This window comes from Parambassis ranga, chromosome 14, assembly GCF_900634625.1.
Source record: "Parambassis ranga chromosome 14, fParRan2.1, whole genome shotgun sequence".
NCBI lineage: Eukaryota > Metazoa > Chordata > Actinopteri > Ambassidae > Parambassis > Parambassis ranga.
The window spans coordinates 6,482,300-6,509,607 of NC_041034.1; the positions used below are offsets into that span (position 1 = coordinate 6,482,300).

A 27,308-nucleotide genomic window follows, 5' to 3' on the forward strand; every position below is an offset into this window, starting at 1 on the left:
TTTGTTTAGATCACTGAGAGTGATTTATTTGTGACTTGTTTGTTTCCATCTGAAAAGAATCTCCCTCTCACCTCCCTATGAAAACAAATGTCAGTGCTGCCCCCTGCTGGACAGCTCTGAAATGCTTTGATTTTAGTGTGTTTTGAAAGTCTTTGACGCAAACAACTACATATTTTCATTTAATTCTAACACAATCATGTGTATTTAGGCATTTTAAACCTTCCTCAGTTGGGGCCAGTTTTGGTTCGCTTATCCCAAAGCATGTGACACCTCCTCTTTGTCCCACGGCAGGTCGCTAGTCAAAGAAAAGATCTTAGTCTTAGGATGCCGCAAGGGAAAGCGAGGTTTGCCAGCCTTCACATAGAGATGCTGCTGTAGAGCTGATCGATCTTCTCCTTGAAGAATTCCTTCAGCTCCGGTCTCTTTGCCTTGAGGGTTGGAGTCAGGAGGCCATTCTGAATGGAGAACATCTCATTGTGGATGTAGATGTTCTTCACCTGAAAAAAGACAATTGAAAAGAAGATGGAATTTTACATAAAGTTTTAAAATTTAAATAAAATATAGTATAATCACTTGCTGGCCTACCTGCTCAAAAGAATGGAGGCCACCAGCTTTGCCCAGACGCACTAAATCTTCAAGGATGGCCTTCTTTAATTCCTGTTAACAAAACAGAAAGTTATCAGTTACATTTCTAAATTACTTCTGTAATGATAACTGGTGAGTGAGGGTTTCAGCTACCTACCGTGTTTTTACACAAGTCCTTGTAGATGCCCAGTATGCCTTTTTTCTTGGCCCATTCAGGCATGACTTCAGGGTCAGGAACCACAATTCCTACCAAACAGGACTGAAGACAACACCACAAACATTTAAGGAAAGCTCAAAGAATTGGGTACAAATCCAGCTTGAGGCCCTCTGTAGCTAGCAGACCTCGTACGTCCTTACCTGCAGACTGTCTCCATGGATGTAGAGCTGTGCTACAGGTTCACTTCTAATGTAGATGTTCTCGATCTTCTCTGGGGAAATGTACTCGCCCTGCGCCAACTTGAAGATGTGCTTTTTCCTGTCAATGATCTTCAGCGTGCCATTCTACAAGATAAAAAGGATGCATCATAAAAAAAAAAACAATGGCACATCAGACAGTACATATTAGAGCCGGAGAGTTGCAGGTACTCACAGGTAACCATTTGCCGATGTCTCCTGTGTGCAGCCAGCCATCAGCATCCAGTGTCTCGGCTGTCCTCTCCGGGTCTTTGAGGTAGCCCTTAAACACGTTTGGTCCCTTCACACAGACCTTGGCGGCACAAAAATCACAAACTTCATTTCTCCTCTACACACACACAGTATACAGAAGGTGTATTTCCTTTACAACCACTGTGCTTACCTCTCCCTCTCCTTTAGAGGCAAAGTAGTTCTTCTCAGGGACATCCACCAGTCTGATGAGGTTACATGGCAGCGGAGCCCCAACGTGACCTATTAATCAATACAACGAAACCATTAGACACTTAATTCTGCCTGTTTTGTAATTTCCCATAATGTGCTGGCTGAGAAATGAACACAGCAGGGAACATGCTAATATCCTCCTAATTAAATGGACTGTTAGGATGTTTTAATGGGGTTGTATGAGGTACTTATCCACTAGATGGTGGTGTGCACAACACCAAGGAGAAGCAGGCAAAAACAAAAACAAGCAAAGAATTGCTGTTGGTGAGGACACATTGTCACTATCACTAACTTGCTATAGCCACAGCCACTAGAATGGCCATTTCAAAACCTATAGGAGTTGGTGGTAATTATGCTGCATCAGCAGAAAATTAACAACAAGTTTTAAGTATTTTTTCTTGAAGTGAATTCTGGTGGCACTGATAAAAAAAAAATCTAATTCCTGCTTAAAAGTTGGCTTACAGGAAAACACATCATCATATTGCATCATAGATATACAGCATAAATACCTCAAGTATCAAAACTGAGCAGCAGGGGGCGATGCATGACTACATGTAGATGTGTTATCTAACAAGCCTTCAAAAACTGCCCCACAACAGGTTAAGGCACATAGCTTAGATGTAAGCAAAGATACACTATATGTTATATCATTCTCTGTCAATAATGGCACTTTCTCTCAAAAACACATGTGCTGCTGTATAAGCTGCTACTTTGTTTTTTTACACAATAATCTATTTTAAATTAAATTGCATGGACCTGGAAGCGTTTCTGCAATCATTTGGTTGAGATGTGCAGCAGTTGTTCAGACTTTGCATCATCACATTTTTACACAGATTAAACAACAATGCAATGATGGTTTTCACTCCTACTTCTAATTACTCACAAAGAAATCCAAACATGTGTAAAGAAATATAAGAATAAGCTGGTGCACTGTCTCACTGACTGCACACCGGCACACAAAGCCCCTTTCACCACTACGGCCTACTGTATGAGTGCTATTACAACATCCAGCAGAGGTGGTAAAAGAGTTCAGCTGTGCAGTACTTCCACTGTACCTGTACACATAAAGCTCAATTCTGATAATAATTACACCCCAGAAACAGATCGATCAGATATCCAAAATGCGAATCTAACGAAATAATGTTGGGGAAAAAACCCTTATAAAAACACATAACTTCCACACAAACTTCAATGGAATGTTGACTTTCACAATTACTAAAGCCCTGGCTCGACACCATAATCTCCAGGAAGAGATTAACATTTCATTTCATTAAAAAAATCTCTCTACATTGTTAGAGTACACTACTGAAAGTGAGTGAGTAGGTGATGGTATGTTCTCAGGCACATCACACATGGTGCTGCAGGTGTTACAGTATCTGTGATACATGCAAACTGCTGGCCGGCTTCCAATGACTCAAACATGCATTTCCTTGTCAAAAAACTCATTCTGTCAACATACATATTGCATACAAATCACTTGGGAAATATTGTTTCAGTAGCTGGAAGTCTAACCAAACAATGCAATGCAACTGTGGGTGAATGCAGGAATGTAGTGGCAGCTAAAGGTTTAGAAGTTTTATTAGACATTTCTTGTCTCTCCCACAGTTTCTCTCAGCCTCTCCCTCTTTTTTCCCTCCTAAAGCTCAAGGATGTGGGAGCCTCCCCCTCACTCTCTGTCTCGCCTTGTGTATTTTCCACTGGCTGTGGTCCATAAATCATTTATTTTGCAGCATGGTTAAATACAGCCCATGTGTCTGAGCTGTTACATCAATGTATGATCAACAGTGACCCCGTCACAGTTTTGAGCTCTGAGTAATGTCATAAAATACCTTTTGTAAGGGAGCATAATAAAAGACATTACAGGCCTGTTTTCATCACTTAGACCTTTGAACCGAGCTGACAGTCAAGTAAACCAAGTACAGTTATTGGAGTTAGATAGAGACCTAGTATCTTCTAGGTCTGAATGACACTCACCTGGGGTCCAGTCTCCAGGTGTGGTGTAGGTGCAGCCAGCTGTGCACTCTGTCTGGCCATACGCCTCATACACCTACGCACAGACACAGAAAGAGAGCTGTATCAAGAAGGTGAAAGCACCCACATATTGTGTTATGTCTGTGCTTGCTTGTCTTTGACAGATACTGTAGTTACACTGCCTTGCTGCGTTTCAGACACTATGGTTTTGGGAAATATCTGTTCAATAATCGGTTTAATGCTGCACCATGTTTGTTTATAACTGCTGGCGCTGGGCAGGAAATGAGTCTTTAGAACTGTCGGTGTAGAAGTGAGACTATCTCACATTAGCAGCAGTGAGGGTGAACCAGCAAACCTGCAGACTGGTTGGTTTCATCATGCATACCTGACCCAGCTTCAAGCTCTATTTTCTTCAGCCTTCTTTTTATCAGGCTTAGAGTTAACTTAAGAGTATAACTAAAGTATAACTTTGATCACTTGTGTGTTCAAAAACACACCAATGCAGTTGCTGCTTATTGACACACATGTTACTAAAAGAACAAAGCAGAAATCTTGACACTTTAAGGGTAAAGTTCAGGAGTTAAGTGTAACACAAGACAAGACATGAGGTTTAAGTGTGTTTGTGAGTCTGACCTGGCATCCCAGAGCTGCTCTGAGGAACTGCAGGACAGTGGGTGAGGTAGGAGCTGCTCCTGTTATGATCATCCTCAGCCTTCCTCCCAGGCTGGCCTGTACAAAGTGGGAACCACATTATAAACACACATAAGTCAATGCAGCATGAGCATCTGATAACACTATGTTTCTGGGTCACTGATCCTAACATGAGTTAAGAAGAAGATTTAAGGTGATCTTAGTATGGATACCATGCAACAATGAATCACTGCATGAGAAATGCAGGTATTTATGATAACAACCTATCTTTACAATCTGAGTGCAGGCTAGTTGGGTCTGTGGTAGTATGAGATCTGATTATATAACTATTTATAACTCCTTTTTTTCCATTGAAGATGTAGGACAGAGGAAACACTATTACCTGAATCTTACTGAAGAAGATTTTGTCCCATATGCTGTCACTACGAATGATCCCACTGCTGACCTCAGCACCTTTTCTCTTGGCAGCAAAGTTGAGCAACCAACGCTTCAAAGGGGTGTTTGCCTGGTTGAAAATCTGCGGAGGTGATAAAGAGTTTTTTTTTGGTCAAAAACCCCTTCTTCTCACTCCATGTCCATATTAATTCATATAAATGACAATTTTCAGGGTTATATTCTACTGAATTATACTCCATATCAATATAAATTTTTAGATTTTTAATTCCATATAGATAACTTTTGAAGAAACCTACTGTTAAAGAATGATTCTGCGTCACATTTGGACAAACAAAATACTTCACAATGAGCCAAACAAGCTTAACGGCCACACGGACACCATCTGAACAAACAACGAAAAAACCTGTTCTGCATCTGTTTATCTCACCTTGTCGTACATGCGGTTGAGCAGTCGAGGCACCACAGGGAAAATGGTCGGCTGCAGGGCCTTCATGTCGTCTGGGAGGAGGCGTATGTCGCCCTGATAGAACCCGATCCGTCCTCCATGGCAGTAGACCACAGACTGGACGGGCAAACACAAAAAGTGGGCTCATCAATATCAACAATGGCATCTTTGCAGACTAAATCATCTCAGTACTGTAAGAGGAGTCACACTATTACAACATGTTTAGGGGAAAATGTAGCTTAATCTGGTGCATTAGAGGGCTGAGGGGCTGTGTCAATAAAAAGACACAAGTAAGTAAATTCCGATAAGTCCGGTATTCACATACGGTTTATCAGCTCACACACACCAGTCATCAGACTTGTCATAAGTGGTTGGCATTCCCACTCAACTCAAGAGTTAAAAGAGGAACCTTAAAGTTTGCATGTAATGTTTCAGTAGTGTTTTTACATCGTGATGTAGTGGATAACCCTGAGAACATCACTAACTTACAACATTAGTCTACCATAATATAACCACATTCCATTTCCCACATTTAAAATGCTACTTGAATTTGAACACTTCCTGTCATGCTAGAAAGAAAAAATGGTTGTTCTGCATTAAAAGAGCATTTCAACATAGCCTTGCAGAGCAGAGAAGCAGAACTTATGTTGGATGGGTCCATTTTTTACATTCCTGGATGGCAGCCATCACCGCCTTCTGAAAGAGAAAGCTCAGCTGTGGTCCCTATTTATTTTACTTTCTTGGTAGATAGAGGGTGTTTGCTTCCTTGAAAATAGTGAATGATACACACCAGGCCAAAGAGTTTCATAGCCCTGTAAGCTGACATCTTAACTAATTTGGAACTGTTTTACTTGGGTCAAGGTCATGTCATCGATTATGTCATTTGACTTCCAGACTCGATTTCTGCACAAAGGCTACTGTCGGCCATGTTGACAGTGTCGAAAGTATCCTAAACAGTTTTTGACCTGACACGTTCTGCCACATGCAAAGAGCTGAACAACAGGTGGAAGCTCTAAAACTCATCTTCTTCAGGCTCACATATACCCACATATGCACACACACACACCCATACGCTCTTTTACAGCCTTAGGATTTTGTAAGTTTAGGTAACTACTGCATGAAAAAAGGGCCGCGCATGTGGCTGTCTTCTGCTTTCTTAGGCCAGCTGAGGAATCAGCTAAGCACAACACCTATGCCCTTTGACTGAGGTCTCACCAGTATCAGAGCGGTGTGTTTGTGTGACCTAGCTTCTATTATGCAAGCTGATGCTCCGCTTTTTGAGGAAGCTAGGTGGTTTCCTGTGTCTGAACGTCACGTCAATGAAGGCGTGGCTGTGCTCTGCATGCAAACAAAACAGGCTGGTTCGAGCTGATGCAACATAACTGGCTCCACACACCACACATATGTGTAAAAATATATATATATATATATATATATATATATATATATATATATATATATATATATATATTTATTTTTACATATGTGTGTGGAGACACACCTTAAGTGGTCCACTTTATGAAAGAGCATTATATATTTTTAATGTCATATAGACCAGACTTCACTTTCAGGCATGTTTTATAGGTGATAAATGATTTGGTGACGCAAAACATGCTGAGGACAAACCCATCATGTTTGATTGACAGGCAGGCAGGCATTGTTTTTCAAAGATTCTCGGTAAACAAGCTGCACTTACTGCGAACGTCTGGATTGTTATTGCACTAATTGTTGTCAGCATGTAGCTAAAACGTGAGAGGCAGCTGGCATGAACCTAAACCCAGCGGATAACAAAACTTCCTCCAACTTGACCACAAAAAGCTTGCCTGGGACGGCAGTGCCGGTGTTTTCTGTGTGAACATTCGAGACTTGTTGTTGACTAAGAAAACCACAGATTAAGACACCATCGCGCTCTTAGAAAAATCAGGCGCACCTGTTTATGCTTCTTTGTTTTATATGAGGATATCAGTGCATGTGTGTATGTCAAAGGAACATCTGTCACCATGGAAACATAATCCAGATTTGATCTTTAGGCAGTGTAGTTTTATAACAGTGGCCCATTAGGTAAAAAGACCTACAGTGGTTTTTATAAATCTGGATTTTGGGGTTGCAGAGCTGTGGAGGTTCTAACTAATACTCAACTTTTAATACAACTAACTTTGGTTGCAGTGTCAAACTGTCCCTTTAAGTACTTAGATTTTTTTTAATACTATCAAGTATCAAGTGTTTATACATAAAAGTTGTGCAGATGCATGTTTCTGTCTCTTTAAATGAACTTGCCCGGTTTGCTGCATAATTTGTGAATTTTTTTGTGTCCCTGTTGGTTTAAGTAACATCACATTGACAACATTTCTGCAGGAAAATCCAGAAATGGAGGCACGTGTTATAATGGGTGGAAATTCTGAGGGAATAACATGGTAACTGCATCCAAACTGAGTAAAAGTGAAACTGAAAAATCACATCCACAGCTGAACAGGAGACTCTTTATGAGATTCAGTGTAAAAACAAAGGTAGCACCCTGTCACCTCGGTGTCTGCCAGGCCACAATGTCCAGCTGAAACTCCTCAGGCTATAATGAACCTATATCCTGTCTGTCTGTATTATCATGCTTACTCAAAATGCTTTGAACACACACAGATGTTTTCATCTCTGTGTACATATGTGTGTGAATGTTTAGGAAATGATGCAACATGGACTCTGCTGGCTGTAAAATGCAGGTATGGCATCAGAGCTGGAAACCAAAACTACAGAAAGGAAAGGAAAAGGGATGGCAAACTTTCTCCCACTCCTTCTCCCGCCTACACACGAGTAATTAAATGAAAACATCAGAGCTCTTCCTCTGCCCTATGCAAACACCCTGAAACGCATAAACACTCATTCGTATTGTATCAGATTTTTTTTTTTACCTCAATCAGTCTCTCAAACATGTGAGCCAATGGCAGGAAGGAAATGAGGCAATCATCTTGGTTGGGGAAAATTACTTTCTGTAAGACAAAGAGGGAAGATCAGATGATGTTAATAAAGCCTTGCAACATACCAGTTTCTTAAAAATAGAAGCTACCGTGCATGCAAGAGATATAATAGAGCCATTTCAGATCACTCACATCTGTTACTTTGAGGAAGCCTGAGAAATCTGCCACTACGTTCCCATGGGTGAGCATGACTCCTTTTGGGTTTCCTGTGTAACAAAGCAGACAGAAAACAGGCAACACACAGGTTAATCTTGCCCCCAACATGTCTGAGGAACACACACAGTCATCCAAGGGAAAGACAAGGAGACAATGGTGTGGAAACACACACGTGGTTCTGGTGAAATTTAGTCATCATCAGTGTCAACAAAGAAGCTTTTGCAATGTGTTAGAAACTCTGCGATATCAGGTGTGATGCTCATAGGTCTCTGTTTCCCCCCTCACGTTGTACTAATGGACTCTAATCTAATTAAAAACTAAACAACTAACACATGTTTTTTCTTTCTCACAGTTAAGTACCATTTACCACACAGACATACAGTGGTTTATATGAAGCAATATCTCTCAAGTAATTCCTCTTTTTGAAATGTCATATGAACACTGATGTCTGAAACCTGACCACTTGGGAGCTGAATAGAAGTTTACAATAGCAGATTCTCAAGAAATTAAGGGCAGCACATGGTAACCTGAACTTGTGTTTACCAGTAGGTGGCATCCTTGTCAATGCTCCCTGATTAAGGAAGCTGCAGCTGGTGTCCCTTGTAAACTGACACCAGCGGGTCCTTAAATGACCCTGCCTGCTTTTGTCCGCTTTTCTATTGGTTTAAGCGCTCTCTGTTGCTGCGGGAAGGGAAAAAAAAAAGAGCGGCAAAGCAGCCATGAGGGTAAATATGCCACCATTGGACATGACAGAGTTATGCGGGGGTGGGGGTGGGCCGGACATGTGTGTGTAATAGAGGGGATGGTCCGTAATTTGCTGTCTGCCAGATCATTCTGATGAAGGAGCAAGATTTACAGGAAATGCTTGCCTTCCCTTTGCCCTCTAATGTAGAGTATTTATACCCCCAGCAGTTCGAGCACATGTTTAACGTAGCAAAGAATCGTCCTGCAAATCCTTCCCTGAACAACAATAACCCTAAATTTAACTTAAATCCTGCAAGCTTTAATAGGCCTATATATTGCTCTGGCATTGTACTCAGATTAAATGGAATCAAAACATCCTAAGGGCGCCTCTATTTTAAATTCATCCCTATTTATTTAATGTTTATGCACAACACCTCACAGTTCCATTAGTGCCTTACTTTATACTGTGAGTCCTCCCAGTTGGACATGACACACTACCTGGCTTGAGCAGTGTCGTTGCCGTTTCAAATAAGTCACATGGTGCTAACATCTAGAAAGCAAAGGGCGTGTGGTTTGTGTTTCAGTCAAAGCTCACTGTTACTTGTGACATGCAATGTTATGCAACAAGTGTCCCAGTTTTTTTTTTACACTGCTGCTTTCGGCAAGCTGGGGCTTTATGAGAATACAGTCCAAAGGGTTTTGTGGGTATCTGCACATGATAGTAAGCATGACTGCCTTTGTTTTCAGTAAAAGCGATCAGTCTGTGTTGCTTCAGATTGCTGGAGTTATTCTCAAGAGTGGATTCTCCTTTTATTTTTCAGGGTTTTGGGGGTTTAAGGTGTATATAAAAAATTCCTCAGTGCAAAGGAAAACGCTGCAAAAATAAGGGCTGCACAGGGTGTGTTTTCAGCCGGTTGTCCAGTCTGACCTGCTTACTAATAATAACTTGGATTCCATTGGTATTTTGAATGTATTCAAAACACTTTGCTCAACCCTGTTTTATTACATGCCCTGTAAATTCATAAACAGCAGCCTGAAAAAGGTTTGATGTCAAAGTGATATTATGAGTCAGTGAACTTTGCAAACACTGCTATAGAGGTGAAATATTTTAGTTTGGACTGACATCAATAAAGCCTCCCTTTATTAAAGGTGTGGTTACAGGCTTATTAGATACAGGTAGAAGTGTTGTTTGCCAATGAGAGGCAAACAATTGTGAGCTTATTTTCTCCAATTTCTCTCTACCATATCTTGTATTTTATTAATTCAAATAAAAAACAATAATAACACACTATGTGATCTGTGACCTGAACACACAGACACTTGCACCAAGGGTACAGGAACTGATAGTGTTCAGCTATGGTTGGATGACACACACATGCTGTCAGAAAGCTCAACTTCAAAGCCTGCTGAGGCACTTTTTCAGGAAACTGGAGAATTGCAGTGAGTGTATGAGTGTATTATTCCTGTATGTTCATGTTTCAGCATAGGGCACCAACATGGGGCTTAGTCATTGCCAATAACAGCAATGGTGATGTCATGCTGTGCACCACTTACAAAAAAAGAAGAAGGGAGTCATTGGCTCCATGATTGTGGCAGTGTGTGTGTGTGTGTGTGTGTGTGTGTGTGTGTCAATTTAGGGCATGACAACTGCTGAAACTTCAAAATGAAGCCACACATTTATCAATCAAAGATCACAGGGCTGTTAGCAGTTAGCTGCTTCATCTGTGTCCTAGCATGACTTACATGTTACTTTCTGGCAACAAACCCAAATGATGCATGACATTCGCAACAACAACTACCTGTGGTTCCGCTGGTAAAACACACAATCGAGAGGTCATCTGGTGCTGGTGGCTGTGAAAAAAAAAACAAAAAAACATCACATCAGTCAGAAAACCAGCAACGCTGTCGGAGACTTAAATATACAGGAAAGCTGAATGTTTGTATATGTTAAGCAGTCTATGCTGTCTATACTGCCCATTTTGTCTATCGTCACACCAGTTACAGTGCGTGAGGTGAGATTAAGTAAGTTGCCAATTAACTGTCACTGAGTTTCCAGTCAGTCTGATGGTAAACAGTGTTTGAATGGTTAGTACTAAGGTTGGGGCTCAGTTCATTGTTCGACCTGTCAACACCAGCTACATATAAAAGGTGTGAGGAGCTGTCACAATACAGATACACAGGATGCACAGAATAGAATCCCAGATGGTAAAGGGTGACTTTCGTAAAAAACACTATTCCAAATCTTCTAAGGGCCAACAATAATAATGTATGGATGATCAACGTTAGTTATATATGATAAGGTCAGCCACCCAGCCTTTTCACGACCTTTGGTGATGTAGCATGTTATCACTTTCTAATCGCAGATGTTGCTTGATCACCAGTGTTTTTAACTACTCATCCTAAAAGGCATAAATGACCAATATATTTAGGCACTTCATTTAATACATGTTTAATCTGTTACTATTAGTTGTACTTACTATAGGTTTTCTGTGGTGCTCTCTGCCCAGAGCCTGAAAACAACAACAACAACAACATGAATATCCTGGTAACCTTTCCATTGGACAGCTAACAATGCTAATTACTGTGTTGAAAACTGCATTAAAATGTTATTATTTTCTACAAAAATAAACCTGTTTTGTGGCAGCCTTTGCTGTCACTGCTAGCATTTCTTGTAAAAGCAGCCCTGATGATCTGGGTGTCTGCGGTGTTGGCACAGGCCGCAGACTTCAAGGTTCATCATAACAGAAATATGACAGATATGTACACACAATGACTGCCTGCTACTTTCCCAGCCAGCATTTCGAGTACTCATGTCCTCTTTGTCCTACACCTCTGTTTATTATTATCCTGCATGCAAAAGACTCTGCACGTCTTGCTTTTATGTAAAGGCAAGACAAAAAAAAACAAAGGAATTATCCTAAAATGCCCTTTACTGGTGTCGCACATGCTTGTGCGAAACACTTCAGACAAAGAGGCATAACACACATTTGTCAGACTCTTTGCTACTAGAGGCCAGCAGATTATGATCTGACCCAGCAAGCAAAACATGCGGCCTATTTTTTTGATCATACACTGATGAAATCATAAACAGCACTTTGTTTTGACTGGCTGCTTTTCCGCCTTGACTCTTGAATGTAACCAGATTAGGGTTAAATGGAATTATAACCTGTTTTGTGGCCTCTGACCATCACTATCTCACTTTAAGCTAGTATCGTGTACTGTCTTTCCCCACATTGCCATACCTCCACTTCCTGCAAGGCCTGCACATGGACGCCACAGCTCTTCCCATGCTCCACAAGGGCAGAGTCGAAGGCATCCATCAGGATGATTCTTTGCAGGCCGGGCGTCTCTTTTCGCTCAACATTTCCCAAAAGTACCTGAGCTTTCTCTACTTTGTCACAGATGACCGTGGAGATGTCAGCTGCAATGAAACAAGCACACAAGAGCACACGCACCCTTGTGTGAGTACCAGCATAAAAAAACAAAAAAAAACAAATGAAAGGGAACAAATCAAATGTGGGAGTAGGGATTCAGGTGAAAAGTGGTCATTTTTTTAAATATCTTTAGGTTTTCACAAAATATATGATGTCCACCTCATGTTTTTTTTTGTTTGTTTGTTTGTTTGTTTGTTTTTTGAGGGAAGGGCTCAAGGATTTTATTGTTTACGTTAAATACAAACTAGGGTTACATTGTCATGCTGTGATAAATTCTACAACCAAGCCAGTCTCTAAACAATGTTTAATCCAGGAAGTAACAAAGATGCTCTCTGTCACCAGCGAGGGGAGCTCTACTGCTAAAAGCTTCCCACACTGATGTCATCTGCTCTTTTGTTTATGTTTACAAGCTGCCAATTCATAATAGAAGCAGTGGTTGGACAACATGTGATATGTGTGTATGTGTGTGTGTGGTATCTTACCGGTGTTAATGATGAACCGTATTGCATCTGCGCCTAGTGTGTCATACAAGGGAACCACCACCATGGAGTAGGTGTAGCACGCTAGCTCTGAGATGATCCACTACAATCATACACAAAATTAAGTCAAATACAGAATGCCTAAAGAATCAGCTTATTGTACTATCACAGTATCAAAGCTGGCACGCTTTGCTGTTTTTAGTCATTAGTAATTCATCTTCATGATTGATGAGACCAACAGTTAGCGTCATGCTAATTAATTTGTAAGGAGTGAATCACAGAAGCTATGAGAGAACAAAGAAAACAAAGAGTGGCCCTCACCTCAGGTCTATTCTGAGCAAACACTCCTATGAATTGGTTGGAGTTAGGCTGGCATCCCTGGTGCAGAAGGCCCGAACCCAGATGCTCCGCCCGGGATGTCACCTATGGAAAGAGAAGATGAAAAATATTCTCTGTATTGGGGCTTCATCTATGATTAGATTTAAGTGTAGTGAAAAAGGGAAACCCTTGTTTGTGTTAGTTACAGCAGGAGGTTTATTTTTTTCAACATTCTCCAGCTATAAACCTAATAGCAATAAAAGGTGTTCAGCTGTAAGCCCATTTTGGAATCATCCTGAGTTTCCATTTCTGGAGAAATACACAGTGACTTTCTATTATGTAAACTGCCAAAACCACATTTCTTAAGTTGCCGTGATTGTGCAAGACATCAGATTAAGCAGGATCGATGTCGCTGTGCTTAGACAGCAAAGAAAGTTGCATAATAGCTTCCACATGTTCCATGTTTCCTCTCAAGTCTTGCCTCTTTATTTTTTCCTAGTTTGGATGAATCACAGTCAGCTTCTCCCTAATCTGGAAAACGTACAGGTCTGGATTTGCTTGGCTGCCTGAGGAATTACAGCGAACTGAACAAAGGTAAAACATCCGGCCACCATCAGCTTGTAAAAATAATATGATGTCACGGAGAAATCTTGAAGGTGACATAATTCTTCTTCTGTCCACTCATGGATTTCTACATGGGTTCAATTAAATTTCCAACCAACTTTTGAAAACTTTCCATCACACGTGTTTATAGAAGGTATGCTTGGTATTTGCAGCTAACCCTAACCCTACCTCCACCTATCAAAGGCTGGGATAGTCACTCATTCGTGGTGCATATGAGTGAATGATTTATATGACAAATAATGATGGAGGTGGTGTCTGAAAGTGTTACTATATACTGCCCTACATTGAACTCCCCATAGAGGGAGTGGGGAGTGAGTGAGTGAGTGAGTGAGTGAGTGAGTGCCCCCCCCCCAGGTGTGAAGTCAAGTCAGCCTTGTGTGTGCTATGCTGTACACCTGGGTGCAAATAGCATTGCTACATAGTATTATTACTTATTTCCTGAGTATTGCCTAATACCTGGGTTCAAATCACACCTGCCTACACTAAATACGTTTGGAAAAAGACTGAGAAATGATCAGGATGACAAGGAGTTAGCTACAACTTCCATCAATAACATACCATCGAATCGCGCTAGTTTGCAGTATACCCACTATAAATAATGTTTTTATCCCACTGGGTGTCTAAAAATAGAATTGTTTGCAGACTGCAGTTACCCAGTGGACATGTTAACTCTGAATTACAATGCAGTCTGTATCTTTGTCTTTGTCAGAGTCAATCCAGTTTCTAGTATTCTGCTTTATTACCACTCTCTGGAAGTCCAGTCCCCTTTTTTTTACTTCTACCAGATACACCTGTAGCTGCCGTGGTTACATGGACATGTCCCCTAAATGGCACTGACCTCTTTGTAGGACATCCATTTGTAAGGCTGGTTAGGGAGCCGAGAGCCTAAGCAAGGTCCATCACCTGGTGACACAGACAGGGAAATAAAAAGCACTGTTAAACCATGTGATCCACCTTTTTTCTCCAGCTGGCATCAACAATGTTTTATAACCATTAAACCTTGTGGTGTTAAATGACACCTTATAATTATCAAACAAATTGTCACTGGAACTTATAAACATAATAAAAAGGTGTAGCAAGAAAGATCTCTGCACTGTGTGAGTCAGTCACTTCAACCCTTTGGCTGTGAGCCCTGACACTGTTACCGATAGCAACGATGGCCATCACCTTGGCAACCAGAGGAGTAGTTTTATTCCTAGCAGCAGGGAAACATAAATGGAGGATTTATGGTCAGATAACAGCATTATGTTTGACAATTATTTATGTGTCCTTCAGCATATTTGTATATCTGTGTGGCAAAAGAAAATATCATGGAAATGCACTAGACAGTAAAACTTGATTTGAGTCACTTAAGATAAAGCAGAGGATATTAAAACTAATCACTTTTAATTGCCCATCTGTGTGTGCCGTGATTATTTTCATATGTATTTTACACTCACACAAGGTGACTGTGTGGTGTCCATGTCTGTGGTGATACACATTCAACATGATTCTAAAGACAAATGTAGCAGATGTGGTGCACTGTCGCTGTTTATGTCTGCCTTGGTTGCTGCAGATCAGACTGTTAGCATTGTTAGCATAGCAGTTTATTTACTAAGAAGGTAGTGAGTTAGAAGTTGCAAGGCAACATTGAGAAAACAAGATGTCTGGCCCAGTGGGAACACACAAGGTGATTATAAAGTAAAGTGAGGTGCATTGTCATATAACATTGCGGGAACACACACATCAGCTTGTGTGATCCTTGAATACTCTTCATAGCATATCTCCTTTCCTTTTATTCTTGATTAAAATGCTCCCTTTATTCTAATCAGGCCATTCTGTAAGTCTAATATTTCTTTTAAAAAAGGCAGCTGCTATGTAAACTGAAGAATTCTGAAATAAAAAAAAAAAACACATAAAACCTTGTTTTTATGATGAATGAAACTATTGATGTGGTAGGTTGTCCAGGTCTTGTAGAAATGAGGCTGCAGTAACTTGGCAGACTTTCAGCATGAGTGTGCAGTCATTTTTTTATCCTACCCACCAGATATATGGAGGCCTCTCTGGAAGACCTCGTACATGGTCCTGGCATCGTCATGGTAATGAGTCAGCAGTTTGGAGGGGTCACCCATCATGGACCTGCGACCCCCATCTTCATGCTGATGCAATAATAAAAAAAAAACGGTGAGAGTAATTTTTTACAGCCTTCTTCTTCCAACCTCATAAAAAAACAGTGGTGAACAGCAGGGGGAGGGGATGGAAAGATGAAAATTGTTTTCCTTGTTCTCTGAATGATAATCCATCTCTTTTGTCAGCACACAAATGCCTACAAAAATATCTGAGCTGCTGAGTGGAGCAGAGCTTTGTGTGGTTCTCCTGTGTGTACACTGCTGATGCATTCTGGGTGATTAGAGTTCATTCTCGCAACGCTGAACCACATTTTTTTTTTACAATATGTCATCGACTGGTTGCAAAGACTAGGAAACATAAACATGCTTGTCACATACACATACTGTCACAAATTCAAACACCTTCTCAGCCGTCAGCCGCAAAGGAGTTTCACGCTGATGCAAGCTTCACCTGTAGGTTTAAAGGCTGCGGTGTGGTGTAAGTGGTTTGGGCAGGATGGTGGTTGGGTTAAACCAGGATAGAACAGAAGTGAAGCATGTTCAAGTCAAAACAAGTATAATATTTTGATTATTAGTATGGTTATTGTTGTGTAAACGTAAGGAGTTTAGTTAGAAGTTGAGTTACTGAAGACTTTTTTGGCCTTATGAGGTCATAGAAAGCTTGACTTTTGAACACTGGTGGACCCATAAGGCATATTATGTATCGCTGTGAATAAATCTTACTTTTTATCAGAAAAAGAGATGTGACTATTGTTTAGCATGTGTATTTTATCTTTTCCTAACTGCCAATCACTGCCTTAACTTTATTTATTATGTGTTTTAAGCCTGATAGGTGCAAACCACTGCAAAAAAAAAAAATAATAAAAAAAAAAAAATCAACCTTGAAGGATACTGCTGGTAGTGCATAACAACAAATGATTGGATTCTGACTGCTGGAGCGTAAGAGATAACTCTGTGCTTACACTAACAATGTGCAAAATACCCACTTTGTTCACTGGTTTGTTTATCTGCAAACAAGTTTATGTTCCTGTCAGCATTGTTATCTTACCGGCACCTCCTCGGACTGGTGCAGCAGGTTGCAGGGAGGCTTGATAGGACGGGGTCTGGTGGCCAACCAGTATGCCAGCACGGCTGTCAGCGCGCCAATGCCCACCAGCGTGGAGGTCGGCAGGGAGCGGAAGAACTGTCCGAGATCGTCCAGCTCTGGTATCCTCAGGCCGCTCATCATCTCCTGGGCCTGCATCTTCTCCATCAGGGTAGAACTCAGCTCTGCATTGAGGAGGACACTCGTTCAGTTATCTGAAAATACATATTAACTATTTGTGGCTAGGCAGTAGTTTCTATGCATATTTTTTTTGCACTGCATGATGAAACCTTCACATAAGGGCCTCGCACAGGAGGCATGTTTTTCAAAGAAAAAGAAGAAGAGGGACTGAAAACCACCACTGCCTGGCAGCCAGCAGTGGACAGGAGGGAAGAGTGCTCACATCTTTCACTTCCATCATCAAGCTCTAAACCAAAATCATTTGACAAACATACACCTTCTACCTCCTGTCTTTCAGAAGTTGGTCCACACCCTTCTTTTAGATAAGCTGTTTTTAAACAGACAGAAAATGAGAGAGTAAAAATTTGCCTTTGGTGGTTGTTGCCACTGCAGTAGGTTTCCCCGGAACCACATTTAGCAACACTACAGGAATTTTTTCTACCTCTGTGTGAGTACACTGCACTCCATGGAAATCTAACTACCTTTCACAAGAAGGGGAAACAAAACCATTCACCTCTGTACATCACAACAAGCTGACACAAAAAGAGGCTAAAACACATGCTGGACTCATTACTGCACAATTAAAGCAATGTCTCCCTAGAATTACATTTTCCATGATGACACACATGCAGGCTAAACAGGTGAAAACACCACCAGCGGGACTGCAAGCTGCAGTGGGAGCGAAATGTGTAATATGTAACCCATTTAAACCGCCTTGGAAGACATAGAAATGCATCAGTGAGAGCGAGGCTTAGTGAGTGGTTTCGTGTTGAAGCACAGATGTGTGTGACAGGCGTCCGAGGAAGCCTGAGAGACACTGTCGTCAAGGAAGTGGTTATGTAGCTTTCCACAGAGAGTTTACTAACACTTTTCTCAGGCCTGTGTTTAAAGCATCTGTCTGACATTCTAAAGCAGTGTTTTATGAATGCATCTGACCCCCCAGGTCCTCCACCTAAATCACCAGGACCACATAATTTAAGACGGTGAATCAGGGGGTCTACCCCTGCATTCCTGCTGTTTGTAAATTAAAAAACATAATATACACTACAGCAATGAAAGGAAGACATGAGTAGAGCCATGTACAGTGTTCATTAAGGGCTAAACTTCCTCCTCACACACACACACACACACACACACACACTCTTAGATGTATAACTTAGCTGAGGGGGAGGCTGGCTGCAGTGCTGACTGGAGGGTTTCCTCCCCTCCCCTGGGAAATGAGTCAGAGACAGCGCCACCTTCTCAGACGAATAGCATCAGGGCACTGCTGCAGCTCACAACCAATCAGAATCACTTCCAGTCTGCTTGCTCTCTCTGTGTCTCCCACATATATGCACACTATTAGATACCGAGCCGGATAAGTATAAATATCAGAGGCCGTGGGAACTGAGACTTCCTCATTCACCTATTATTATTTTGAGCATTTTTTTTTACTACTTCAGCTGAACCATTTAAAACTTACACTTGTTTAAAAGCAGGAAGACCAAGAATGAGAGACTCACTCACTGAACAAACAGTTTGTGTATGATCGTCTGGATCTGACTGTTAGTGTAGTAGTGAGCTGTAAATAAGGGCCACTCTTCCTAAAGATTTTTGATGAGTTGGTTGTTTGTCACATTTTTCCTCAGTGTGTCACAAAAGGCCTTTTACTTGTTCACATACTTTAATCAAATGAGTCTGTTTATTCTACAAGACTCTGACACACTGTCCTCTGAAAGCCTCTTAATGATATTTGTACAGCATTACCTGTACTAACACTAGACTATAGGTCACATTTAACAATTACTAAACATAAAAAAACACGTATTATAATTATATCACATCAGCGATCACAAGTTTGGCTGTAGGTAACTTCAACCACAAAAAACCCCAAAACACACACACACACACACACAAACACACACACACACAGGATATTAAGACCAGCAGCACCATTACTGACACCGCTCTGATTGCACACTACCTTCCACAGTGGAGTCCCTGGCGCTGCCTTCCCGAACACTACCCGGGCTCGAATCCTCTAAATTCACTTGAGTTTCTGCTGTGACAGAAACTGTCACCTGTGACTAAAAAAAAACGAACAAACCACAGCATCCCTATGGTGTACGTTTGAAACCAGTACTGCGCCTTTAATGCTGCAGATATTTCCTCTTTTTCTGTTTTATTTTTCTGTGCTGTTCCAGTAATGGTGATGTTCAGTTACAACTGCTCAAGTGCTGGGAAACGTTTAGCAGTAATAAAAGAATAGAAACTGTTTCATATTAGACCAAATACTACTGTTTGTAAGCATGGAGCAATTACAATGTTAAAAACTGTCCTCCCCTCCTGTTTGAGGGCAGGGGTTTGCCCACTGTGTGCAGCTGGAGCCTATTAGACTTTCTGTAAAAAAAACTGAAAACATAATCTGGCACCGCTTCATGTGTTTCAGGGACAACAACATCAAGTCAAGTCAAGAAAAGATGTACCTTATCATCCTAAGAAAGGTATTCAATGTAAGAAAATGCTATATTTATATTGCATTTATCATCTTAAAGTCCTTAACTGATCACAGAAACAGTTCTGATTAGATTAAATAACTAATTTACTGGCAACCATCACAGTGTGTCTGTTACATGTGGTGGTTATTTTGTAGGAATTTAAGATATGTCACACACGACCTTTGACCCCGATCATCACAGTGCTTTTATTGACACACACACACGTACTTTTGCATCAAACATGGTTGGTCTGTTTCATATTATAAATACAGGTTTTCAAGTATGACACATCACTCGTCCGAACTGTAATGATGCTCCAATGAGCCAAATGTGTCAATGTGCAACTATTTAAACTGAAGAAGATGACAAAAATCATATTCGGCTTGGCTGCTGTGATTAACTGAGCCACAGTGGACGAGTTGTTATTTGAAAGGAGAGGCAGAAGAGGGGAAACGGCACTCAACCACCTCTAAATATAGACAGACTTCATAACCCACTGACACCACTGTACAGATAGCTGCAATACAGAGGAGGCCAGAGAGTGGAGAGAGAGAGTCTGGTTACAAAAGCATCACTGTGTAGAGACACATACAGACTCAAGCCTGAAACGACAGAGGGAAGCCTGGGGCCAGATGTTGCAGTAATAGAAATAACACTACTATTAATGAAGATAAAATCAAATAATGTGTGTATCGCCATCAACGTCTTATCTAAGTGTAATATTTACACCATGATAAGGATTTTTTATTATGTAAAATGGGACTTGTTTAAACTGCAGTTCCTCAAATGGCCACTTTGCCCAAATGCACATATACCAGTGTATGCATTATATGTAAGCACATTTAAGGATGTGGCTATGAATGTGTAAAGGCGTCATCGCTCATGGATTTGGGTTTAAATACTAAATGCTATAATACAAATAATCCACATCTGCTCATCCTCTCTCTGTGCACTTACCACTCTCTGCACCTGTTTTGCGTGGTGCTCATGAAGAGCCTGCAACTTTAGCACAGACATGCTAGAACTCCACATCACAGTGCCCTGAAATAGCCCAACAGCAGCAGGAGACTCGCAGCCTGCCAGACACCTAATTGGTCTCCAGTAGGGATGCAAACATCCAACTGCCTGTCAATGTTTCCCTTTGCCCTGCTTTCTTTTACCAAGACCTGAGCTGACTTCTGATGACTCACTAAAACTTCAACATCACCAAAAATATTTTATCTTGGAGATAACGGCAGGTTAAATTGCTGGATGAGAGGCAGTGAAAGAATCCCTCCAGGAAAAAAACACTGTTTTTCAAGCTCCAACTGCATGAAAGTATACACAAAATACACCACAATAGGATCACAGAATGCTGCCTCAGCTATCCACTGATTTCTAAAAAGATTTATTTATTTCACAAATGTATCTTTATAAATAGGATGAGGCTGTGGGCTTAAATTTGCATGATTACATAAAAGGGGGTCATCTTTCCTTACACCCCAGCTCTAAATCCTGTAGTGACCTCAAAATGCACAACATGGGTCACACACATGCAGAACAAGTCATCCGAGTTCATTTCTGTTTCTTCAGCTGGTGTGACAAAGAAACAGCAGGTCCGCAGCATCCCCATCAGCAACAAACAATGACCTTTACCAGCATGCGAACTCAAAGACTTCTCAGTGGAAATTCTGCACAGCTCTAGATTTTAGACATATTGTAAAGGGTTTGATTAGAGACTACCACAGAAATTGCACAGCTGTTTTCAACATAAAGGGGCTTTCAAACAGAATGCAACAAGAGCACCCCGGTGCTTTAAAATCCATTATTTTCAATGGCTTGTGTCACACAGGTAGCAGATAATGTTGAGATGATTTCAGCTTTGGTTGCTCTGTGCTGTAACAAATGCGTGCATGGGCAATACCCTGTTTTTTTGTGTGGTCAGGAAGAATGTCTTGAAAATATGTCTCCATCAGTGCAGCATGTGTGAACATATAGTATAGATCAGACAGGAAGTGTCATTTTTAGTCTGAATATATATAGGAGAAAAACGTCAAGATTTTCTTGACATATTCACGCTAGAACAAAAGCTGCAGCAGCTGCATCCATCACTTCATATTAATAGTACTTCAAAAATGTTCTTCCTGTTGCAAAGAGCCTGTGACATACATCTGCAAACTCATAGTTTAGTTAATAACATATAACATGCTATCTGTTGATGGGATTTCACACCATCTGTCAGCTGTCTGTCGTGTTTTGAAATGTAGCGGAGAGATGGGATCAGTATCAACTAATCTAATCTAAAGGGAGTTTTATCAAGAAAGCAAGGAGTCAAATTGATATCAAGTATATTTGGTTGGAAGGCATGACAGATGTGCACAGTCTAAGGGAACACAGTGTATCATATCAATTACAATTTAGTGCACATACTGTGCTTAAGCAGCTGGGACAAAGAAAATAAACAATTGAACTGTTCATGCAGATCTGGACGGGCCTCAGCAGGCCTTTATTTAAAGCCCAAGTTTAATATTTGAGCTATGACATGAATCATTGTGGTTCATTTGAATGGAATCAACTACAATGTTTGAGTTATTAGCTCATAGAAAAAACAGCTTTTTTGGATAAGGAATGTGACTGCCCGCTAAATGGAAGAGTAATCATGCCACACTCAGGTCTAAGTGCACTATAAAAGATATTGATTTTTAGCACCAGTGCTTATTTAAAGCAGCAGCAGCTTTGTATCATGTCACCTGTGCATGTCTTCCTCAAAAAACCGATGCAGCGTCAGCATGGGTACTGCAGGACTACAGTGTGAGGGCTTGTGAATGGGCCAGGATAGACTTCCTGTGACCTCTGAAGGCTTAAAGCGGAGGAAACGCCACCCTGCGTCCTCAAGTCCCGCCCCATCGGCCCATCCGAGGGCAGTCACCAATGATTAGACTCCAGCGTGGGGAGATTACAGCCTATTACCACAGGAACAGATGACCAGTGGTAACCTCACAACAGTACAACATCTATTTAAAGACACCCTGCTTCCGATATTCTCTACATGCCTGTTTTATCTTTTTTTTTTTTTAAACCATCAATACTTACTTACTTACAGGGCTAACTATTTCTCTCTCTGTTAGACTTTTATTTTTTGGATCACCCTATATGACTCAAAACCACAACCTTTTCCTGTCTGTCACTGACAAAGAGTCGTGCAGACGGTGTAACATCCTGTGTTGCAGCCATGCAGCAGATTGCATTTATCATTCATTTTATGAATGAATTGAAAAAAAATGCTGCTATTTAAAACATAAATTCACATGCTAAACAATAAAATCTAAAGTTAAAAAAAACAGCAGTCAAACCCAAAATTTGCCAAGCAGTTAACACAAAGGGTAATTGCACTAAAGCAGCTGTGGTCTAGGCAGAGGCACTTACAAAGGCGTCGGAGGAAGCCGGGCAGCCGTTGAGGTATGATGTGTGACTGCCTGCGTGTATGTACGTGTGTGTGTGTGTGTGTGTGCCCGTATGTGGTGTGTGTCAAGGGGCATCAGGCGGATATCACATTGCCCTGTACAAACTAGTGATTACCTTCCCACTGCCACACTGCCGCAGATTAAGCTGAGGCAAGCAAGAGGAGGGCAGGCGAGATGCGTTTTGGCCTAGTTTGAGCCTTGCTGGCTTCCGTATCACACCACCCTCAGCTCAACAGACGCTGCACTCTCTCACCACACCCACCCCTCCCCTCCCTCGCTCCCTCCCCCACACTCGCTTTCTCTCTCTCGCTACCTGAAACGCTGGCTCATTCTTCACTCAATACACACACACAGACGATATACATGTGTAGGCACACATGCAAATATGCTTACATGGGTGACACTTTAAACAAATCACACACATCAAACAAAGCTGCTCACAGTGTTCATTTGATTATCAAAGCAAGAGAGACGGTAGGAGGCTCGGCCGGAGGGATTAGTACAACGAAAAAGGCCTCAAGAATTTTAATTCAGGGTCCTCTTTTGAATCTACTCCTTTTTACATATGATTTTAACATAAAGTAAAGGGAAAGGGACAGCTTTTGGGCTCCTGTTTCATGCATCACTATATGTGATTATAAATAAAGTCACTGAAAAATGATCCTTCTTCCAGACTTCAACACTGTGGACGACTTACCTAAGGGTCTAAGATGCTGATGCCAACAAATACGGTGGTGGCTATGCTAAAAAAAATAAAAAATTCTACGTCAGGGTGCAAATGTATCAATCACCCCACATAGCTCTTGCTGAAAATGCAGTGTTTTGAGGGTTGACAACAAAACCAAAACAATGAGCTGAAAGGTGCTAAAGCAGAATTCTGAGTGTGGCATAAGGGATTATTCCCTTTCTGGGTCACAAAGTTAACAAAAAAAAAAGATTTGAGAGGCCTCAGTCAGCACTTTAAGCTGGGCCATTACCGACAATCTGAGAAAGAGCGTGCATGAATGCTGAAACAGCAGTAAGTCACTCAGATGCAGAGAGCTGCCACGTGGCTCTGAGAGGAGCCAGACTGGATAATATTATTGATCATTCTCACCACTTTGACATATCACCAGGACCTTGTCTCGGTGTGATAACTGAGTTTGCCTCATTATCAAGGAAAGATTGTGCGGCATGTTTTAATTTGCAGGTTTAAGATGTCTAACCCACCTCACTGCTCCGTTACAAAAAGAATGCTGAATGACCTAGAAAAGCAACATAAGTCATTTTTATGAACATCACTGGTTGCTTCCAGCCAAAAGGGGGTGGAGTAAAGCTGTAGCCATCCTTTTAAATTAAATATTGAGGGAGGAAAAAGAATAGGTTTACACACTGTGTGCTGTTGGGCTGCTTTAGATGGCGATTGAAATGAATTATTCATACTGGAGGAGCAGCAGGGGTGCTGAGGATGAGGTGACAGGTGAGAGGGGGGGGTGTCATGAATCCTCCCAAGATGGCTCCTCCCGTCAGCTCCAACAGAACGATTCAGTAAATTTTAGGTCCTTAGTGTCGATCGGTCATGAAATATACAACACCTGCAACCCTGGAGCAGCAAATTTTATTATTAATGCTGCAGCCAAAAATGCCAGCTGTTAACCGGATGCTTGTCACTTAGCAACCAGGTCAGCAGGGACTATTTGCAGGTAAAGCCTCAATTTAACTATTAGTTGTAAAAAGCAGTAACTTGATCTTTAACAGCACGGCTCAAAAAACAGGATTACATTTTTAGCGCACACTGGAGGTTAAATGCGTGTCTCTGCGCAGCTTCAATGCCCCTCTGTAATAAAGCAGAGCAGGGTGGGGGTGGTGTCGGTTAAAGCGGAGCACGCTGTGCTCTCCAGTTTTTTGCCGGTAGGCCGCAAAGATTTCAGCACCCCTCGCTCCTGGACAGCTCCATCCAATCAGATGTGGGCTTTCAAAGCGCGTCATCCTTCCTCATCCTCCTCCTCCTCCTCCTCTTCCCCTCCATCACTGTGGCATGGCGGAGGACACTACAGGCGAAATGCTGACTTTCACAACCGGCTTCCGGCCGAACCGAGTGATTTAACATGAAATAAAAGCACTGGATGTTTATCAGTACGACACAGACGCACTGAAGCACCAGCAGGTCTAATAGCGGGTGCTCTGCTTTTTTTTTTTTTCTTTGAATGACGTGTGTCCGGTTTTTACGCACAATGTCACACGACCTTAGCAGCTGTCTGGCCTTTACATTGATACATGCTACACACATATTTATCCATTGTACCCGACGAACACTACCTTATTTCAAAATAGCTGGATTATCAGCATCACACACACATAAGATGCGGAAAAATGAGGCAGAACGGAGCGTGCATGCAGCCGCATGGCTGTTTTTTATGTCCACTCCTCCTACCTGATTAGAGGTGGCTAAAGAACCGAGCCAGTCAGCATCCCTCGACGTTGCCCTGATAATCTAGTAGCCCTGACGTGGAAATCCAAAGAACCGAGGCTAAAAAAACTACAGCTACAGCTACACTGACATGCTAACGCTTAGTTAATACACGTGTAGCTAGCTAACAGGCTAAAAAAAATGACTAAAAAGTCACCGGCGTCATTTTTTGGTGCAGGAAAAGCGCCAACTCCACCAAAATGTTTATGGTTAAATCTTTGACAAATGTGTTTCTGTCGGGAAGAAGTAGAAGCGTCAATGTCTTTGAAAAATGAAAAAGCCGGCAGTGAATGACAAACAATGAATGCGCCTCAGCGAGAGACAGGTGCATCTTTAGCCTTTTAGCTCCATCCTAGCGACGCCGATTCACATAATTATAATAATAAATAAAAGAATGAATGAATGAAACCCACGTTCAGGACTCACCTAATATAATCCAGAGCGACCCAGAGACCAACACGAATGCGAGCATGTCTTTCTCATTGAGTCAGGTGTCCCAGTGCAGGAGCGGCTCAAAACTGCAGCATCGACTGCAGCAAGTCGCCGACAATCTGGGAGATTAAGGAGGGGAGGAGGGGAGGAGGGGGAGGTTAGGACGACAGTATATATCTGAGACAGACCACAGCAGGGGGAAAGCTGTCCAGCCGGTTTCACTGTGCAGATTTTGCCTAAATAAAACAATATGTTGCACGTGTTAAAAGAAGAGAAACGGACTCCCTATAGAGCCTAGTGAAGCATCCTTCCCTTCCTTCCTTCCTTCCTTCCTCCTCCTGCTGCTGCTGGATCTTCCTCCTTCACCTAGTTGGCTGCTGCTGCTGCGCAATGGCAGCCACCCCTGCTGAATATAACAGGGTCGAAAGGATGATCCGATCGACGCCAAGGTTATCTGCACGGAATTGTCTGTTTTCGATGCTGCTACGCATCAACAAACAGAGATATTTCTCATGTTATGTGGAGAAAAAAAAACCGATCCCGCAGTTCCCTCATGAAACGCACGACACCATCCATCCATCCATCCATCCATACATACATACATCCATACACACTAACGTCGTTGCATTAAATGCGTAAATGTGTGTTTTATACTGATGATGCGTCTGTTTTTTTTTTGTTTTTTTTTTAAATATTGATTTATTGCAAATGGATCTGGTACATCACGCCATCCTGCAGCTGAGCGCAGCTTTGACACAGAGTAACTTTGCATCAGGATCACGTGGTACAGTAAGACACTCCCAGTGAACTGAAGTAACCTTGAGAAAGGCTGATAAAGAGGCAGTAGTGTGTGTGAGATGATCAGTCACAGAGGGGGCAAGACATAGGAATTACATATATAAATATAAATATATTTTTTAAGTCTCAATACATGCTGGTTGATCTGACATATTATCTTTATGGCTTATCCTGCACAGCATTGGTTCCTGTCTTGTTGTGTTGCAGTCATGTGACTGACCTTATTAAATGGGTCACTTGTAGGGAACAGTAGGCTAATCTGGCCGTCACCTTCCTGTTCCTCCTCTTCCTCTTCTTTTCTTTTTCTTCTTCTTCTGTCTTATTTGATCCTTCTGCAGAAATAAAACACACAAAGAAGAAGCCAGCTCACACAGACAAGCAGCCAAGAAGAGGATGAAGGAGGAATGCTCAGTTAAGTAATTAAAAACTAAGACTGAAAAGTCATTTGATGTCCTGGTATAAAGCTCATATAAACGTACCTGCTGCAATCCGCCAGCTGGGCCTGAGCAGTGAATGTGGTTTTTAGACGATGGCACCAAAATTGATTACTTGGTCTATTTATTTATTTTGCAATCTGATCAAAGTGCACACATGATAAGTTAAAAGCCTTTTAGAGTCAATTTAGTTGCACTGTCATACTTGTTCTTGTATGTGATTCCACATGGTGGTCAGAAATGTGAGGTTCCCTTAAATGTAAAGGCCAAAGTTAAGAGTCAGGAAATGATGGGGAGGATGCTCCTTCTTATGGTTCTTATAGTAAGTGAAGTGCT

General features: G+C 41.5%; 1 protein-coding gene across 4 annotated transcripts; it reads right to left on the reverse strand.

Moving 5' to 3' along the window:
* acsl6 (acyl-CoA synthetase long chain family member 6) lies at positions 1-27,149 on the reverse strand. 4 transcript variants are annotated; one of them, XM_028420989.1, is made up of 23 exons: positions 27,018-27,149; positions 26,759-26,870; positions 25,735-25,859; positions 16,724-16,944; positions 15,591-15,705; positions 14,406-14,470; positions 12,947-13,048; positions 12,629-12,728; positions 11,955-12,133; positions 11,190-11,222; positions 10,512-10,563; positions 8,005-8,078; positions 7,807-7,884; positions 4,886-5,020; positions 4,445-4,579; positions 4,045-4,140; positions 3,415-3,487; positions 1,382-1,470; positions 1,175-1,291; positions 943-1,086; positions 743-844; positions 586-657; positions 1-497 (listed from the first exon to the last, which is right to left on the reverse strand). In XM_028420989.1, the coding sequence occupies exons 3-23, from the start codon at positions 25,778-25,780 to the stop codon at positions 357-359; spliced, it is 2,169 nt and encodes a 722-aa protein (XP_028276790.1). In that variant the 5' UTR covers positions 25,781-25,859; positions 26,759-26,870; positions 27,018-27,149; the 3' UTR covers positions 1-356. The 4 variants fall into 4 exon arrangements, with proteins under 4 accessions (XP_028276790.1, XP_028276791.1, XP_028276792.1 ...); XM_028420990.1 differs by lacking the exon at positions 25,735-25,859 and having other exon boundaries at positions 27,018-27,148; XM_028420991.1 differs by lacking the exon at positions 25,735-25,859 and having other exon boundaries at positions 16,724-16,974; positions 27,018-27,148.
* Positions 27,150-27,308: the final 159 nt, after the last annotated feature.